The sequence below is a fragment of the Amblyomma americanum genome, chromosome 8, assembly GCF_052857255.1.
Source record: "Amblyomma americanum isolate KBUSLIRL-KWMA chromosome 8, ASM5285725v1, whole genome shotgun sequence".
Lineage (NCBI taxonomy): Eukaryota > Metazoa > Arthropoda > Arachnida > Ixodida > Ixodidae > Amblyomma > Amblyomma americanum.
In genome coordinates, this window is record NC_135504.1 from 54,618,827 (window position 1) to 54,636,689 (window position 17,863).

General features: G+C 45.9%; 1 protein-coding gene across 1 annotated transcript in view; it reads right to left on the reverse strand.

Annotated features, from left to right (window-relative positions):
- Positions 1–2,967: 2,967 nt before the first annotated feature.
- LOC144101676 (transmembrane channel-like protein 5) overlaps positions 2,968–17,863 on the reverse strand; it is a 56,983-nt gene continuing 42,087 nt past the window's right edge. Inside the window, exons 14-18 of the mRNA XM_077634810.1 lie at positions 17,430–17,633; positions 14,388–14,561; positions 10,571–10,649; positions 8,727–8,808; positions 2,968–3,262 (exon numbers count right to left, since the gene is read on the reverse strand). Coding sequence (XP_077490936.1) covers positions 3,096–3,262; positions 8,727–8,808; positions 10,571–10,649; positions 14,388–14,561; positions 17,430–17,633 — 706 coding nt within the window. The 3' untranslated portion in view covers positions 2,968–3,095. The remainder of the gene's footprint in view (positions 3,263–8,726; positions 8,809–10,570; positions 10,650–14,387; positions 14,562–17,429; positions 17,634–17,863) is intronic.

Below are 17,863 nucleotides of genomic sequence, written 5' to 3' on the forward strand. Positions count from 1 at the left end.
GGATGGATGGATGGAAGGTAGGAGCATCCCCTTTGAAACGAGGCAGTGGTTGTTGCCACTATGCTGTTTTTTTCCCTTTATTTTTGTTTACTCTGCTGTAAGTTGTTAATACAATTCGCCATTTCCTTTAAAAAAACGTCTTCCTACACTTTAAAACTTATGTCACCTCTCTGCTTTTGTGCCACCAATTCTTCAATCGCTTTTTGCTAATTTCCACCGCAGATTTATTTACATGACTACAATTGTTATCTCTAAACCCTAAGGCTCCATGAAGAGTGACTGTGCCTGCATCGACGTCGGGATGAATGCCACCGCATTTTAGGATGAGCTGTTCTATTGTTTCTACAGATTTACCACACACAACACATGTGCCGTCTTCGTTAATTTTTTTTTTCTGTAGCTGCGCGTTCTAAGACACCCTGACCTAGCTTCAAAGAGGAGGGCACTGCCTCTTGAGTTATCATAAAACGTTTCCTTCCTGATCTGCCTTTTCCAGCATCGATATACTTCTACACTATGCTTCTTTTCCATTGAATCTATCCAATTTTTACCTTCGACGTTTTTAACCTGTTGTTTAATGCTCTTTCTCCTTCCTCGTCTCTGGCGAACTTACTGGTCAGCTTTCTAGTTCGTTTCCGCCACTGTGTGTCAACGCTCTTTCTATACAGGTATTTAAATACCTTAGCTGCCCACCGGTTATCATCCAATTTCCTCAGGCGTTCTTCGTATAGTACTTTACTCTGAGCTTCTCGTGCTTCGAACGTTGCCCAGCCCATATCCCCCTGTACTGCCTCGTTTGTGGTTTTCCCGTGGGCACCTAGTGCTAATCTTCCGACAGTTCTCTGATTTACTTCTAATCGCGACTGAACTTCAGCCCTTAAGCATAGAACCGCAGGTGGACTGTAAAGGGCTGCACCTACAGTGGAAAGCAGCGGGGCTGATTTATCCAAGGCATTGGGGTTTAAAGACAGTGAAGGGAAAGTAGATTTTAAGCGGGTAGAAGTAACCAAGCGAAGGTTATCTGATTGGTGGCTAAAATCAAGAGAAGAGTGAAATTTCATGTCATGGCTAGGTGGCTTGAGCCACCGCCCGATTTAAAAGGTTCAGCCGTATCTATCCATCTATCCATCCATGCATCCATCGTGATAGCGATGATGATAGCGACGTCAAGAGCGGTTGGCGGCGGTTGCACTTACGGTTGAACCGTTTAACTCAAATGAAATCGAGCAGCACCTCCCAGTATCACAAAGCCTAGGATTCGCATGGCGCTTGTTAGTTCGTTACATTACGGCCACCTAACCACGTCACACAATCAGGAAAACAAAATGTATGGAACAGTTACATTAAGGACAGCGCAGCGACCTATGGAAATAAAAAAAAAATAGTTGTAACGTCAAGAGGCAGGAAGGGACAGAGAGGGTCAGGGATAATAATAATAATAATAATAATTGTTTCTTTTTGGGAAAGGAAATGGCGCAGTATCTGTCTCATATATCGTTGGACACATGAACCGCGCCGCAAGGGAAGGGATAAAGGAAGGACTGAGAGAAGAAAGGAAGAAAGAGGTGCCGTAGTGGAGGGCTCCGCAATAATTTCGACCACCTGGGGATCTTTAACGTGCACTGACATCACACAGCGCACGGGCGCCTTAGCGTTTTTTGTCCATAAAAACACAGCCGCCGCGGTCGGGTTCGAGCCCGGGAACTTCGGATCAGTAGCCGGATCAGTAGGGTCAGGGATAAAACACGAGTTAATGACGTCCTAATCGAAATAAGAAGAAATGGGTTTGAGCACGGCATGTAATGCGAAGGCAAGATAACCGATTCCAGCGGAAGGGAAGCAGGGGTGGCAGAAAGTTAGGTTGCATGGTTAGGTAAGCGGATGAGATTAAGGAGTTTGCAGGCATCGAGTGGCCGCAGCTGGCACAGGACAGCGTTAATTGGAGAGACATGGGAGAAGCCTTTGTCCTGCAATGGGTGCAGTCAGGCTGATGATGTAACCTCGTGTGATGTACTCCACAAATTTTTCCTTCCTCCACGACTGCAGAGACGAGTCATGCGCAGGGCCAGGATGCCGTACGGCCATACCTCATGACCATCGATTACGGCAACGAGGCTCAGTCGACGATCAGCCACACACGAGAACCGTTACAGAGAAGAGCCGTTGAATGGCCTTATCTCAAAATTATTCCAACTACTGAAGCTACCAGGGCGGCAAAGATGCCTCGCAAACCGCGAGCCGGGCTTTGTCAAAGCAGAGATTCTCTGTTGAAGCTGTAGAGCCCCATCTAAAATGCCTGTAGGCGACACTGGCAAGGAAAATGATGCTTGAAAGGTTCAACCCACTAGCTCACCAAAGTATGACGAGCGAAGGATGTCTGCAGCTACACCAGCGGATTCCTTGCCTTCATGAACCTCATGCATTGCATCACCCACCTTGTGCTGTGCCTCTAAGGTCTTTTAGCAGGCTTGATTGTAGTCCAAGTGCTGCCTCAATGTTCCATTTTTGTGCACTTAAATGTGCCTATAACGGTGCTATACTCTTCTTAACTCTCTCAGCCTGCTGTGCTACCTGCAAAACTGTGTACCAACACTTGTCCCATCACAAATCTCTTGGTGGTCTTTTCTCCTCTTCTGCTGTACCAACCAAACATGAAGGCAACTGCACGTTGTTCTGTCTGCTGATGTGGAGACAGTGGTGTGAATGGGCTAGTCTGCATGCAAACATTCCTGTCTGGTCTTTGACCTAGACCTGCTAGGTTTCAAAAGGCATTCTTTCTACCTGCCCATTCGTTGCCTTCCAAAAAAAAGAAAACCATAGCAAGAGCACAAAAGGCAATCAATATAGTAAGAATAGATAGCCACATCATTTGAAAGCTGGGCTAGATGAATTAGGATGGCAACTTATGCCCATTCCTTACCTTTGTTCCCATCCTGGCATTAAAAAAAAAATACGAGAGAGCCTGAGTGTGTGTGTGATCACGCAACCATATATAAACGCTTTTATTCCAAACAAAACAATCATCTTTGGCCTGATACATATGGCAGTGGTGCCGAGTGGTGCGCCTTCGACCTGGTGTGTCTTGAGTGCCCGGGTCACTGTGCAAGGTATCGAAATCCTTGCTGGTGTTGGGGCCGGGGTAAGCTGCCCAGGCTGCGTTGGGGCGATCCCTCGGTTGAGCTCCCGCCTCCGCTGCCACCAGTGCGACGCCGGAGTGACCCCAGGGGGGTGAGGTCGGCGCTGGCGTGCTCTCGCATCCGCACTGCACTCATGCAGAGCATGCCGACAGAACAAGTGGCCTCAACATCAAAGAGCCCCCCGAGAAACTTCACAAACCCCTACGTTGCTTCATTCAAGATCCCCACATTTTCTCCACATAGATGTGATCATGCAGTAAAGTCACATGTTTGATTTTACTGGACCTGCGCACTTCTACATATACTGTAACTCTGTGGCCGCCATGGTGGCTCAGTGGTTATGATGCTAAGCTGCTGACTAAAAAAAATGAAAATTGGTTTTTGAGGAAAGGGAATGATGCAGTAACTGTCTCACATATTTAAGTGGACACCCGAACCACCCCTGTAAGGGAAGGAATAAAGGAGGGAGTGGAAGAAGAAAGGAGGAAGGAGATGCTGTAGTGAGCCCTCCAGAATAATTTCTACCGCCTGAGGATATTTAAGGTGCACTAACATCGCACAGCACATGGGCCGTCTCCACTGAAATGCGGCCGCCACGGTCAGGTTTGAACCCGGGTACTCCGGTTCAGTAGACGAGCGCCTTAACAACTGAGCCACTACGGTGGGTGGTTGCTGACTCGGGAGACGCAGGTTTGGGCGGCGTTCACATTTCAATGGAGGCAAAATGCAAGAGGCCCACGTACTGTCTGATGTCAGTGCACTATAAAGAGCCTCAAGTGGTCGAAATTATCCGAACCCCTCCACTGTGGCATCCCTCATAGCTTGAGTCGCTTTGGGACGTTCCTGGCCTTAAAACCGAACTGTAACCCTGCAGGCGTGAGTTTATAGAACACTACTTTGGCGAAGAAACTTAATTTCTTTCCATCCATGACACGCTGTTTGAAATTTAATGGTGCACTATGCAGCGTGCATTCCCAGAACGTATGCGCGTACCAGGTGTGCCCATATCTACTCCAGGCCAAATGTAAAGATGGTGAAGAAATTAAGTTTTTTTGCAAATATGACATTCCATAAATTATTTTTATTGCAGGTGTACATTTGAATTTTTGCAGTGCGCTTCATTCCCTTACTTTCTCGGTTGGCTATGTTACATAGAATTTTTTTCCCCCTGACATGCAAAAAAGCTTTGCAAGGTTTTATGGTAATGCTTTTTAGTAGCAGCAGCTGTCAACTTAAAATGCCAATGCATTCAGTGGCAAATTGACAGCACCTACATTCGTGTTTATTTATGCAAATATGCATAATTGAATAAATGAACTGCACTTTAATGAGTGCATTATGGTGAGTATTTGCAAAATGTAAGCATGTGGGCATACTGATTTAGTGCACAATGAATGATTAATGCTGCCTTTGCTTTGCAAAGACTAGCATTTCAAACATGACCTCAACCTCACTTGCAATGTCCTGGCTGCCATTTGCCTGCTGAATTTGAAACTACGCGGAAGAAAAATATGAACTAAAAATTATTTACCAGGTGCAGGTGAGTTTCATGCAGCGACCTACGTCCACTAACAAGTGGTTTTATATAAGCCTATACACACTTATGAGTGCTAAACACAAGCATTATGTGGGATGTTACGCTGTTTATCACATTCGCACTTTTAGTTCAGCAATACGCAAACTGACATGAAACAATAGCCTCAGCATAGTGGTGCCACCTGGTCTTTAAGATGGGAAACATTTTTGCCAGCAAACGGACGCTTCTCTTCAGGCCTAGGAGCAGCAGGATCGTCACCCCAAATTAAAAACAAAGCAAATTTATCGCTCATACATTCTGTTGCAGGTGAGATGAGATAAAGCTAAAGCCCTATGGCCAGTGAATGTACTGAAAAACACAGCAACAACTATGAATTCATTACGAGCGGTCCTGCTTCTAAGCATGCTGCCAAGTTGAAAACGCTATTTTATCGCAAGCAAGAGTACTGCAAGCACAAGAAATAGCTTGCGTAATGTGAGCATACATTAAGGCTTCATCTTAAATAGCATTCGGCCTATTAAAGGAACCAAGAAAGAGGTCCTCAGTAGAGTTGCGATATGTCTGGGATGCTAAAACACGCCAATTCATAATTATCCTCCAGCAAGAATTTTTTAATGCGTTTTGTGGAAGCTGAGTTATATGCAGACAAATTTTGAGCTTCCACGTTTTCGCGCCTTTCCCTCTCCTTTTGCACGCCAAAACGACAGCGCTCCTCCGCCGGCCCAACCTTCTCGGCCCTTCCCCCACCTCCACCCGCTGCGGCGTGTGCAGATTGGCAGCGGCCGCAGTAGTGCGTGACGTCTGAAAGAATTTGGCGCTGTAAACCAATAGTAACCCCCGGCTCCTGACGTCACTTGCACGATATGATGGCGTATGCCAGGTTTTCGCGCAAAAGCCCGGCACCGCGCGTCGCCGCGAGGTGCGAAAGGGGGTATTTTTAAAAATGTATTGTAAATTTCCCGTTCGCTTTTGAGGTCTTGTACGCGGCATAATTGCTCGGTGGCCTGTACTCTACATAGTGCAAGCATTTTAAAGCCAAGCTCAAACACCCCTTTCTGGGGCCCTTTAAGCACGCTATTTCTTAGCGTACGCTATCCCTTTATGTATGTCTGCATATGCTATACTAAACAGCCTAATGTTCACCATACAAGCTGGCTTGCATTGACAGATTACCATGCTGCAATGCCAAAGAGACCATTTCCGCTGAAAAAGCAGCTTTTATAACCTGGAAGAGGTTGAAAAATTAAAAACAGGTATGGCTGCTACTGGCCATTTTCATATGCAAATTATAGTGGTGTCGAGGCCACTTTTTGTGTGCGGATCCTTGAGGCTAGCCAACAAAAGCCTTTCACTTCCAAACAGGGATCATGGAGTCCTTTTTCAGACCTGACGCCATGAGTTTGAACGAAGTGGTGGGAAAAAAAATGCTTCAATTTAAATCCCATTTCCTCAGCAATAAATTCGCCTCTTGGTGCTAAACAAACATCAACAGAGCCAGTAAGAGACACAGAATTGATTTTACATCATTATCACCCTAACTAACTACGTCCACTGCAGGAAAAAGGCCTCTTGGACCCCATGTCCCTCCAATTGACACTGCCCTATTACAAGTTGTGGCCACCTTACCCTTGCAAACTTCTTAATCTCATGCACTCGCCTAACTTTCTGCCGCCTGCCCTACTATTGTCTTCTCTTGGAATCCAGTCTGTTACCCTTTATGACCATTGGTTATCTTGCCTTCGCATTACGTGCCCTGCCCAAGCCCATTTCTTCCCCTTGATTTCGGCTAGGATGTCATTAACATGCGTTTGTTCCCTCACCCACTCTGCCGTCTTCTGGTCTCTTAACGTTATGCCTCATCATTACCATTAGTTTTTTTTTTCTGTTTTCCAAAATTATCTGCAAGACAGGCAGTTTTAGTATAGCCTGAGCAAGCATATACAAAGGGACAACGTACGCTAAAAAATAGTGCACTTTGCAGGGCACATGCGCCAAACGCTATTTCAGGTGAAACCTTAACGTATGCTCACTTGCATTACGCACGCTATTTCTTGAGCATGCATGTCTTTTACACACGATAAAATAGTGTTTTCAACTTGCCAGCATACTTCGAAGCAGGACTCGTCAGAATGAATCATAATCATCATTATACCTATCATTTTCCATTCCATAGCCCGCTGCATTGTCCTTTACTTAAGTTGAAACCTGCCCCATACGTGAGTACCGGTAAGATACAGCTGTTGTATACTTTTCTTTTGAGGGATACTGGTAAACTGCCATTCATGATATTGAGAGAACCTGCCATATGCGCTCCACCCCATTCTCATTCTTCCAGTTATTTCCCTCTCATGATCCGGATCTGTGGTCACTACCTGCCCTAAGTAGATGTGTTCCCTTATCACTTCCCACACTTCGCTGCCTATCTTAAACTGGTGTTCCCTCGCTAGACTGTTGAACACTACTTTAGCTTTTTTTTTGCATATTATTATTTAGACCCGCCGATCTGCTTTTAATGTCTAGATACTCTACGATGCTTTGCAATTCATCCCCTGCATTAATTACCTTTCATCCCCAACTGTTACCAATCAAGGTTGTGAACACCCCTTCTATGAACAGGCGATAAATAGCATTGGTGAAATTGTCTCCCAGCGTCACACCCTTGCTTATTGGGATTTTATTAGTTCCTCTATGCAGCATTACGGAGGCTGTGCAGACCCTATACACATTTTGCAGTGGCTTTACTTGTATGGCCCTTCTGCAGCTAATTTCCACAGTGTCTGCATGACTGCTGAGTTTCTGACTGAGTCAGATGCTTTCTCACAAGCGATGACCGTTTTTTACAGGGTTGGTTATATTCTGCGCATTTCTCACCCGACTCATAGTGTGAATACAGTCTACTGTCTGCAGTTTACTGGAATGAACACTAAGGTCATCGTCCTCGGTATTAGTGGACTATCTGTTCTCCAGCGACATCCTGAATTCCACCCTGAACTCCTATACTTTTCCCCCTTAGTTCAAGCTAATCTGACGTTCCTTTTGCTTACAGGTTTCCTTTGTTCTGTCTTTAAACCTAGGCTAATTTCAGACCTCTCCACCTGTCACAACTTGTCACCTTACAGAGAACCTTCACATCCTGCATAACTTCAGGATGTGCACACAATATGAAGTCTGTTTCATTTGTAGTCTCATCATTAGAGTTCTTCCACGTCCACTTCCGGTTCTCCAATTTGCTGAAGAAGGTATTCATGATCCATAAATTACTTCTCTCTACAAATTCTACTAATAACTCCCCCCACTGCTATCCCTAGAGCATATGCCATAGTCGTCCTCTGCCTGATCCCCAGCCTGCTTCTTGCCTACCTTGGCACTGAAGTCATCTATCAGTGCAGTAATTTTACTTTGTTCATTGCCAATTCCAGGTCTTCACAGAACCTTTCAACTATCAGATCATCATGACCATATGTAGGTGCGTAAGCCTGGACAACCTTCAGTTCCCAAATCTTACTAAGCTTTATTATGATACCTGCCACTGTCTCGTTAATGGTATAAAATTCCTCTATGCCCCCCAGCTTTATCCTTATTTATCAAAAATCCCAAGCCTACTTCTCGCCAGCCCATGGAAGCAAAGTACGTGCCCGCCCTTTAACATTGTATATGCATACAATTTAATGCCCACTAGTTCCTTGAACAGCACTGATACACTAGCCTCACTGGGCAAGGTTCAAGTGCTTCTAACCAATGTTTACTAAGTTGTCAACGGCTCAGAGAAAGTGAACGCTGCTTCCCCATGCACAGCAGTCGTCCGCGCGCCTGTCTAGCACACTCGAACGCCACACCGGTCAGTACACTTGTGTCATTTGCGAGGGGCCTGGGGCTTGAAGCCTGACCTTATCGTGCATGCGTGATGACATGAATCGTGTGTAACACCTTGTGCCCTTAAAAGCTGCGTCGGGCCCGTTGAGCAGCAGCGATTCTGATAAATACACAACAGAGCGTGCAGTTCGAGCGTTCTAGACAAGTGTGTGGACGACTGTAAGTGGGTGCACACTCACAAGTGCCGAACTTGTGCATGGCCATCTTCTGCTCCATGGACTTCTCAAAGAGCTGCAGGAGGAATACCTTGTCCTTCCCTTCCTGAAACAGACAGGGGGGGGGGGCAAGGGAACTGTATAAAAACTCTACCTGGCTCTTCGCAAGTCCCTTCCGAGAACCGAAACCACGCACGTCTTGGACCGTGTGCAGACTTAACGTCCACTTTTTCCTGCCTACTCTCTGTGAAAGCCTACATCACTTCCCCTGGTGACACTGTACAGAGGCAGTGTATTGCGCAAAAAAGGTTATTCTCCCGTTTCATTGTTTTGCACTCCTACCACCTTCGGCTATCACTTTGCAATTCTGAAACAAGAGGGTTGATATTAAGAAAAAGAACTGACCACATTTTTGTGATTCTGAAACAACAGGATTAATATTACGAAAGGAACTGAGCAAAACGAGCAAGGACGAGAATGCCATTTGCTTGCAATGTGACAGCGAACGGCTGCAACGGCTGTGCTTATCAACAGCTGCCGCTTAGATGTGGGAATCGTCAGCAACCAAAAGCTTGGGAATCCTCAGCGTACATATTCTTCACTATATGTCCAAAAGTAGTCATTTCAAATAAAGCACAATGGTTCTAGTAGCACGCTCAGGGGCAGAGGGCTCGATGATGATTTTTTTCCACATACTGCCACAGTCTACCTCCTTTGCAGCTTGCTTTGGATGGTCCGTTTTTGTTGTTTGTCTGTGTGCCTGGCATAGGCAGTGATTTCAGGGTGGAAAATGCTATACCAAGTGGCTTAATCTGTAAGTCATGAGCATACCTAGCTCAACTGGCATGATCCCACCCGAATGAACTTGGCTGAAATCTGTATGTTGGTCAGTAGAAGACACGGTGTATATATGCAACTTAATATGCTTTAGTAAGACGAGCTTTTGGTCAAGTTGGCTGCTTAGCTTTGACATAACAGCAGCGCGAAAAAAGACAAACAAAAAAGACGACAAAGAGGCCACCAAAGCTGGATGCCGAAAAAAGCACGCCAAGCCCTATGTACAGTGCCAGTCAGGAGTGCTGTACGAGATTCTACTGTTGTGCGAAAAAGCCTATGTCGACCAATCTGGCAGATGCGTCAACAATTGTTTAAGGGAGCATGGAAAAAATTTAGAAAACTACGACGATGTGAGCTTGGTTAAGCATTGCAGGTCTTGCAAGGAATGTTCGCCGCGTTTAGATAGTGCAAGGATCCTAGGCACAAGCAAAGATCAAACTGCACGTGAACTACTGGAAGCCTACCATTACTCATTCCACTTGGTTTGCACACAGTTCAAGCTGTACAGTCAGCTTCCCAGTGTGACGAAAATTGGTGCACGCTTAGCCTCACTTTGAGGGGACAGTATGGAGCACTGCTGGCATCATGCAGCCCAATCAGGCACGCGTTTGCCACCTGTGGACACGGCTGCCATGCCGTATCCTGTCATCAGTGCTGCCGCATAACTCACTTTATTCCTAGCGAACCGGACTGTGTCTACACTCTTAAGACAGGTCAGCGCAGGAACTATGCATGCATGCACACACACACACAAAGGCATTTGGCAAATACACACTCACATCCATTTGTAACAACAAGGCAATGCCCTCAAACGAAAACTTAGCCTCATGGAAATAAAATTCTTGAATAAAATATGGCAGTGCAGCAACGCTGACAAAGTTATCCTAGGCTGCCGATTTGCCAGGGGATGATAACAAGATAGGGAACACTCAGCCAGTGGTACATGGCTCCCATGCATGGGCACACTTTCCTTATGTCCTGACGTACTATCTAGTGCCGGAAAAGAAGGCTATGCCACCGTGTACACCCACCATGATGAGCTGCTCCCTGAGTAGGGCCACCATCTCGGCGTGGGCGTGCGCCAGGGCTCGCATGTAGTATAGCCATAGGCTGCAGGTGCGTGCAAAGAAAAAAAAATGAAGATATGAGCATGAACTGCGTCCATCACTCTGACAAACGATCATTTCAAGCTATCCAGACAAGGGGCTCAGACAATGACCGCCACACCCCTGCACAGTGAACCTATTTTTTCGTAGCATTGTGCAGGCTCAAAAAAAAGGCTGGCTTAGACAGTAGTACGAGCCCTGAACTGACTCTCCAGTGTCAAGAGTTAAAACATTCAATGGGCAGGATACGTCGGCGTGGAACACCTCAAGAAATGCTTTTAATTTTTTTCCAATTAATTTCATAGATTTCATTTGTATAACGATTCTACAAAATGCAGAAGCCCTTTTTTAGCCAGCAGTCGCAAGATAGTCTTGGTCGGATAAACGAAAAAATACTGTAGGGCACAGTAGACACAAGTGTGTGAGTAACAACAGTAGAAAGGAGAGTGAGCTTACTACAGCCCCACACGACGCTTAAAACACCAATAAAGCCCAAAGTAAGTACGCTCTACACTGTGTGTTACAGCGGCTTGCCCCGTCTAATTTATGCCACCGCAGAACAGCTACTTGCGCAACATCAGCACCTGTCCAAATTACTACGGTGCAACACTGAAACAAACACACAGTGTCACACTGTAGTATTTTAGTCATGGATCACCAACTAGCCCTTACCCTATTGAGCCAGCACCTATGACAGCCCACGAAGCCACCAATGCTGCCACTAGAGATAGCAGGCGAGAGCTGGGCTACCACGAGCAATAGCAACCATCCCTCCCAGACATGCGAGTCAAGGAAGAACAAAAAGGATCGATCCTTTGAGCGTGAACAAACTGTACCATCAGCTCTAATCTTCTGCTCTTTTAATGCATCTAACAAGAACTCGTGAAGCGACAGCACAGATTGTGAACAAATCTGCCGATCCCAGTGTATTTCTAATGATTGACAGACAGGTGTTTCAAGGCACGCTTCATGTGACGCGAAAGGTGGCTTTGTATGCCATTCATCTGCATCTCAGGAAATTGAATTCAGGGCCCTGGAACCACTTTTACTGCATTTATGCATGCTGAATTGTATTTTGATTATCAGAAAGATGCCTTTGATGCGGTCATTTGTGTTTCTTATGCTTTCATCACATTGGTGACATCATTATGAAACTCTTGCGGCTTATAACTTTCGTGCTCCACTGTTTGTAAAATATGCCACCTGTATCGGATGGTTAGGTCACAGTAGTCTAGTTAATAGCATGAGCCATACCAGCTAACATGGTGGAAATGACCCTCTTATCTGCATATGTCCCATGATTAAGATATACACGCCTGTAAGGGCCGCACCCGTGTATGGGGGCCCACACCTTGTTTTTCTGAAGGATATATATATGTATACACACACACACACTTATGAAGGGAGCCAACAGTCGTTTTTCTGCTGCTTTATAAGTAATTTTCTTCAAGCGATAGATTAATCTTAGTATCATTATCCCACTGATTAGCACCACACATTAAAAAAAAAAATTAAACATTCCCCTATGCACCTTGGTTTCGGTGACTGTTGGCTCCCTTCATAAGTTTGTCAAAACAAGTCCCTCATTTCCCTTACCTTATCTGCTAATTGCTTAACGAGGGTCTCGGTTCTGGCAGTCTTGATGCCATAGGTAGCATAAGAGGGCTCTCGCACAGTTTGCGCCCTCGCCGCTAAATGACGTTCTACGTCACACGCGCGCTATTACAGGACGTGCTACGTCCACCGCTATGGACGAGGGTGGCCCTGGTGAACACTCTCAAGGTTAGCTTACAAGTAAAAATATAAATACCCACGAAAGCAGCAGATTGGACAGCCGTCGCCGTAGCTCAGTTGGTAAGAGCACCGGACGCGATATTCGGAGGTCGTGGGTTCGGATCCCACCGGCGGCATGGTTATTTTTTCTGCTGCTTTATAAGTAATTTTCTTCAAGCGATAGATTAATCTTACTACGATTATCCCACTGATTAGCATCACACATTAAAAAAAAATTAAACATTCCCCTAAAAAGTTTGTCATAACGAGTCCCTCACTTCCCTTACCTTATCTGCTAACGCACGCACGCACGCACGCACGCGCGCGCGCGCGCACACACACACACACACACACACACACACACACACACACACACACACACACACACACACACACACACACACACACACACACACACACACACACACACACACACACACACACACACACACACACACACACACACACACACACACACACACACACACACACACACACACACACACACACACACACACACACACACACACACACACACACACACACACACACACACACACACACACACACACACACACACACACACACACACACACACACACACACACACACACACACACACACACACACACACACACACACACACACACACACACACACACACACACACACACACACACACACACACACACACACACACACACACACACACACACACACACACACACACACACACACACACACACACACACACACACACACACACACACACACACACACACACACACACACACACACACACACACACACACACACACACACACACACACACACACACACACACACACACACACACACACACACACACACACACACACACACACACACACACACACACACACACACACACACACACACACACACACACACACACACACACACACACACACACACACACACACACACACACACACTATATATATATATAAAGAAGATCCATGAGAGGGCTGCACCCAAATTTTCCACGACCTACGCGGGAATAGCTTTCGAAATGCACGCGTACAAGAGCTTCCAGATGCTGCCCACGGATGGCGCACGAGGCCGCAGGGCATCATCATTTTACCTCCGCCGCAAGCTCCCGCTATCCATATCAGCATCAGTATCACCAGCTCCAGTTTTTTGTGGCTGTCAAAGGCACGGGAGTTGTGGTAGCGTGGTAATTCACTGTAGTTGCGGCGTTGATGTGCTGCCGCCAAGCATTGCAATTTTAGCAAGACGGGCAAGCACCTTAATAGCTACACGGCTGGGAGATTGCTCTCGAACATGGCAAGTGTGTGGCGGGCAGGAAATTCGATATGGACGAGAAGTGCGTCCGACGATGGTGCAACCAAAAAGGGTGCATTGAGGAACACAAGCAGCAAAATGCTCTCTGAAGCAAGTTCCCGAAACTAGAAGAAGAGCTGCTCTGCTATGTGATGGAAGTGCGGAACAATGGCTACACGTTGACAGCGGCCATGCTGCGCGACTTCTTGTGGGATGAGCATATGCACCAGGGCACAGCGCCAGCTTGGAGCCTGAAGACTCCATGAGTGACAATTGAACGCCGAATAAATGCCGCTCATTCTCTGATTCAAGTCTTTTTACTTAAATTTTTTTTTTTTCGCACATAAAGTATATGGGCCCAGCTGAGAAAATTGGCCCTTGAAACAGGAAAAAAAAGGTGCGGCCCTTACACGCGTTTATATAGTAGATCACAGGAGGCTTTGTTGGGGCTTTTTTTCTATTGGTTTCATAACCTGATAAAAATTCTAGAGTGTGGCTGTATGGTCTAGCTGAATCGCATGCAGCTCACTCTACACCTTCTTCAACCACAATTTAAAGACCATTTCGTGCCCCTTAAAGAAAGTCTTCAACGACAGCCCCCCGCCCCAACTGGCCATCACGCAAGACAGCTTCTCTGCCTGCCTACCTGAGCACCACAATGCCCAGGAAGAAGGCGAAGGGCGACAGCAGGTACTGGAAGACGCGGCCGGTCTCTGTCTGCTCCCCGGCCTGCCAGCTGTCCAGGTTGAAGAGCCCCAGGAAGGCTGCGTACGTTGTCTCCAGGCCCTTGAACGGCCCACACACCTCCGATGGCTGGATGCTGCAGCAATGCACGACCAACGATTCCACCTTTTGAAATCTCCCTGGCTGCCACATTGTCCTCACTTCGGCAGACATTGAATGCCAACATCTACGCAGGCGGTTTCAGAACAGTGGCAAATAAGCCTGGACGCACTATCACATGAAGCGACTGTTGGAAAAGGAATAAGTTGCAATGGCTGGTATTTAAGGTTACAAGAGTCACAAGTGAGCTCCAGTGCAAGTCTCTCGTTCTTTGTGTGCATTTTAATGAATGGCACAGCATTAAAAGGCTAATTGGGAAAAATATGCGTCGTCCGTCATAAAAGTCACTGATTAACTGGACAGAAGTGACAATTACATGTCCACTACATCCTTGTTGCCATCTCGAGACATTTGCAAGGAAACCTCTAACCACAAGCTGGATGACCCGAAGGAATGTCTTGTGTGCAGACATCTGGGGTTCGCAAGAACCACCATGAACAAATGACACAAAACTTTATGTAAAGGCCCCAACAGCCTCTAATGCTGTCGCACTGCTGATAGATAATGTAATCAGGGGTCCCTGTGAATTTTTTTTTTTCCAGCTTGAAAGCCACAACAAACCATTCTATTAAATGAAGCAAAGCTGGAATCTTATATGCAAGAGGCCCCGTTTACCTTACCCAGCTTCTCAATTACGACTGCCAATGAGAAGAAGAACGATTAGGTTATTTACTTGCACGATGAACTGAAAACAGCAGAGAAACAGACATTCAGCAAAATATGCTCTAGTGACAGTGAGTTCTTGCACATTCATAGTTAATCTTGCATCATGCTCCTCAAAAGAAAAGGGTGGAAGGGATTTCTTAACAAAAACATCAAGTTATTTACCTCGCACCAATGTTCCTGGCTTTTACCTAAATCACAGCACTCACAACATGATCTGTTGACAAAAAATACCCAGGAAGCCTCACACTGCAGCTCATTCCATTGTAGTAACCATCTTTTCATGCACCTGATCTATCCCCGTCATAAGTAGACCCATGCTGTCTGTGGCTCTTTGATACTTCAATTGCACAGAGACTTGTTTCCAAATCAACACAAAATCGTTTGCAGCACCACAGTTCAAGCCTTACTAAGAACAATTACTGTCATTGTTAATTCTGGCCTCCAACACAGCCCTCTGCTACAGTGCACTCAACAGCTGACTCGTAGCACTTTTTGCCTATTGATTGATTCATCCCACAGGACCAAAAATTTGTTTGATGTGCAGTTTGAATCAACGGGAATATGTTGCAAATTTGCAAACCTGCCTTTGAGACCACTTTACCCCCATTTTAAATAGAAATGCACCTTCCTGAGTTGAGGGTCCTCCAAGTTTCCACTGAGTTTTCTTTAAAAGCCTTGCATTTTAAGCGAGTGCCACGTCTGGGCTGGCCTTGGTGTGATGTGTAGCGAGTGAAGCAAGCAACTGTGGTGGCTGCCACCAGACTGCGGTGCAAGTTGCATTGTGCTATGGATCGAAGTGAATGGGTTGGTTCCTGAAGCACTGTTCAATGAAATGACAAGACGCACTAGAAATAAAAAAATTCGCCTGACAGTGACTGCCCTGTAATGTGGATTTCAGAGACAGCTCAAGATTGGAAGTCCACTGGATGATGTGGTCGGGGTGTATGAAGCAACAACGTGAACCTTGTTCACTGCCTTTGATAGCACTGAATGTTAGGTTGCTTACGTTCAAATGCGAGTGACATCCACGACGACCCTGTTATCCAGTTGACTTATAAATTACAATGTTGAACTGTCGCTGCAATTGTGTTACAGAGTGGTAACTGACCTGCGAAGGTTTTAGCTTCAAAATATGACGGTGACACCAAGGGTGCCATTTAGACCAGAGACAGTCCCACACACACGTACTGCTCTTGCCGTAAAAATGAAGGTCCACAGAAATAACCTATAAACGGTAAAAAAAAATAATAAGCTTGTCTCGGAGAGTATTTCCGATCATTCATAAACTTAACAGCCGTTCTTTAAAAAGAGACATTAAAATTGTGCCCTTTCTAACACTCTAATGTACCACTTTAGCAGCACAGAGACTGCTGGCTATGGTGTCTTTGCAACTATGCTACTCTCCTTATTTCTAGAAATCAACTCCTGCACACAACTACAGCATGCTTTGAAGCCTGCTGTGTTCCTTTAACATAGAACAGGCCCTTCATCAATAATATACCAGGTGTTCCAGCAAACACTTTCAAAAATTTTCAAAAATATACTTTTTCGGGGAAAAATAAGGCTTTTGCGGCATAGTATTACCAATGTTGGGGGGCATCAGAAAACCGGTGAATCATCCTAAGTAGTAGGCAAATGTTTAATAATTAACTTTTTATTTAATTGAGTTAGGCAACTGGTTGCAATTAGAGATTTGTAGCTGGTCATTAGTAATAGCCATATCAGTTTTCAGAATGATGAAAACACAATTAACCTTCACACTGTGGCTCGACAAAATTTGGCTTTTTCGACTAGTTATGTGCTTGGAGGGGTTGCTTTGCCTGCAAGCAAAGTGCATGTATTTTCGCACGATGCAGCCAAACCTTGTTGAGCCACAGTAGCGAGGGTAATCGCATTTTTGAAATTCTAGAAACTGCTATGGCTATTAATAACTAATGGCTACAAATCTTTAATTGCAACCAGTTTCTTATCTGTGACAGTTAAAAAGTTTGTTATCAGAAATTAGTTAATCAGTTCCATACTTAAGACAATTCACCAGCTTTCCGGTGTCCGCCAATACTGGTAATACTATGGCGCGAAAGCCATATTTTTACCCCAAAAAGCCTATTTTTGAAAATTTCTGAAAGTTTTCCCTGAAACACCTGGTACAGACTAACGAATACATCAAGCCAGAACCCACCTGAGCAGGGCGTATCCCAGCGTGCCCGTGGCCAGCACAAAGCTGAGGAAGGTGAGCGCCAGGAAGACGGTCTGGGCGTGCACCGCCCGCCAGGGGCGCACTGAGGGCTGGGTGCACATTACGCTCACCCGCTTCACATAGAAGGTCAGCACTAGCTTGGCACAGGCCACCATGGGCAGCAGCGGGCAGTAGAACAGGCCAGCCCTGCGGAAACCCAATTGTCACCCCAGAGGAGACACATCACTCTCTTTCAAGCACGACCGCCCGAGTGAAGCTGTCTAGCATCACCACCCGTATCCATGCCACACTCACAAGCCATCCGATCTCAAAACTCTGCCCGATTCTCCAATGTCCCCCGACCCTGGCTCCCTTTCTTTGCTGTGAACTTTGCTCCGGACACTCATCTCCGACACTATGTTCGATGCATCGCATGT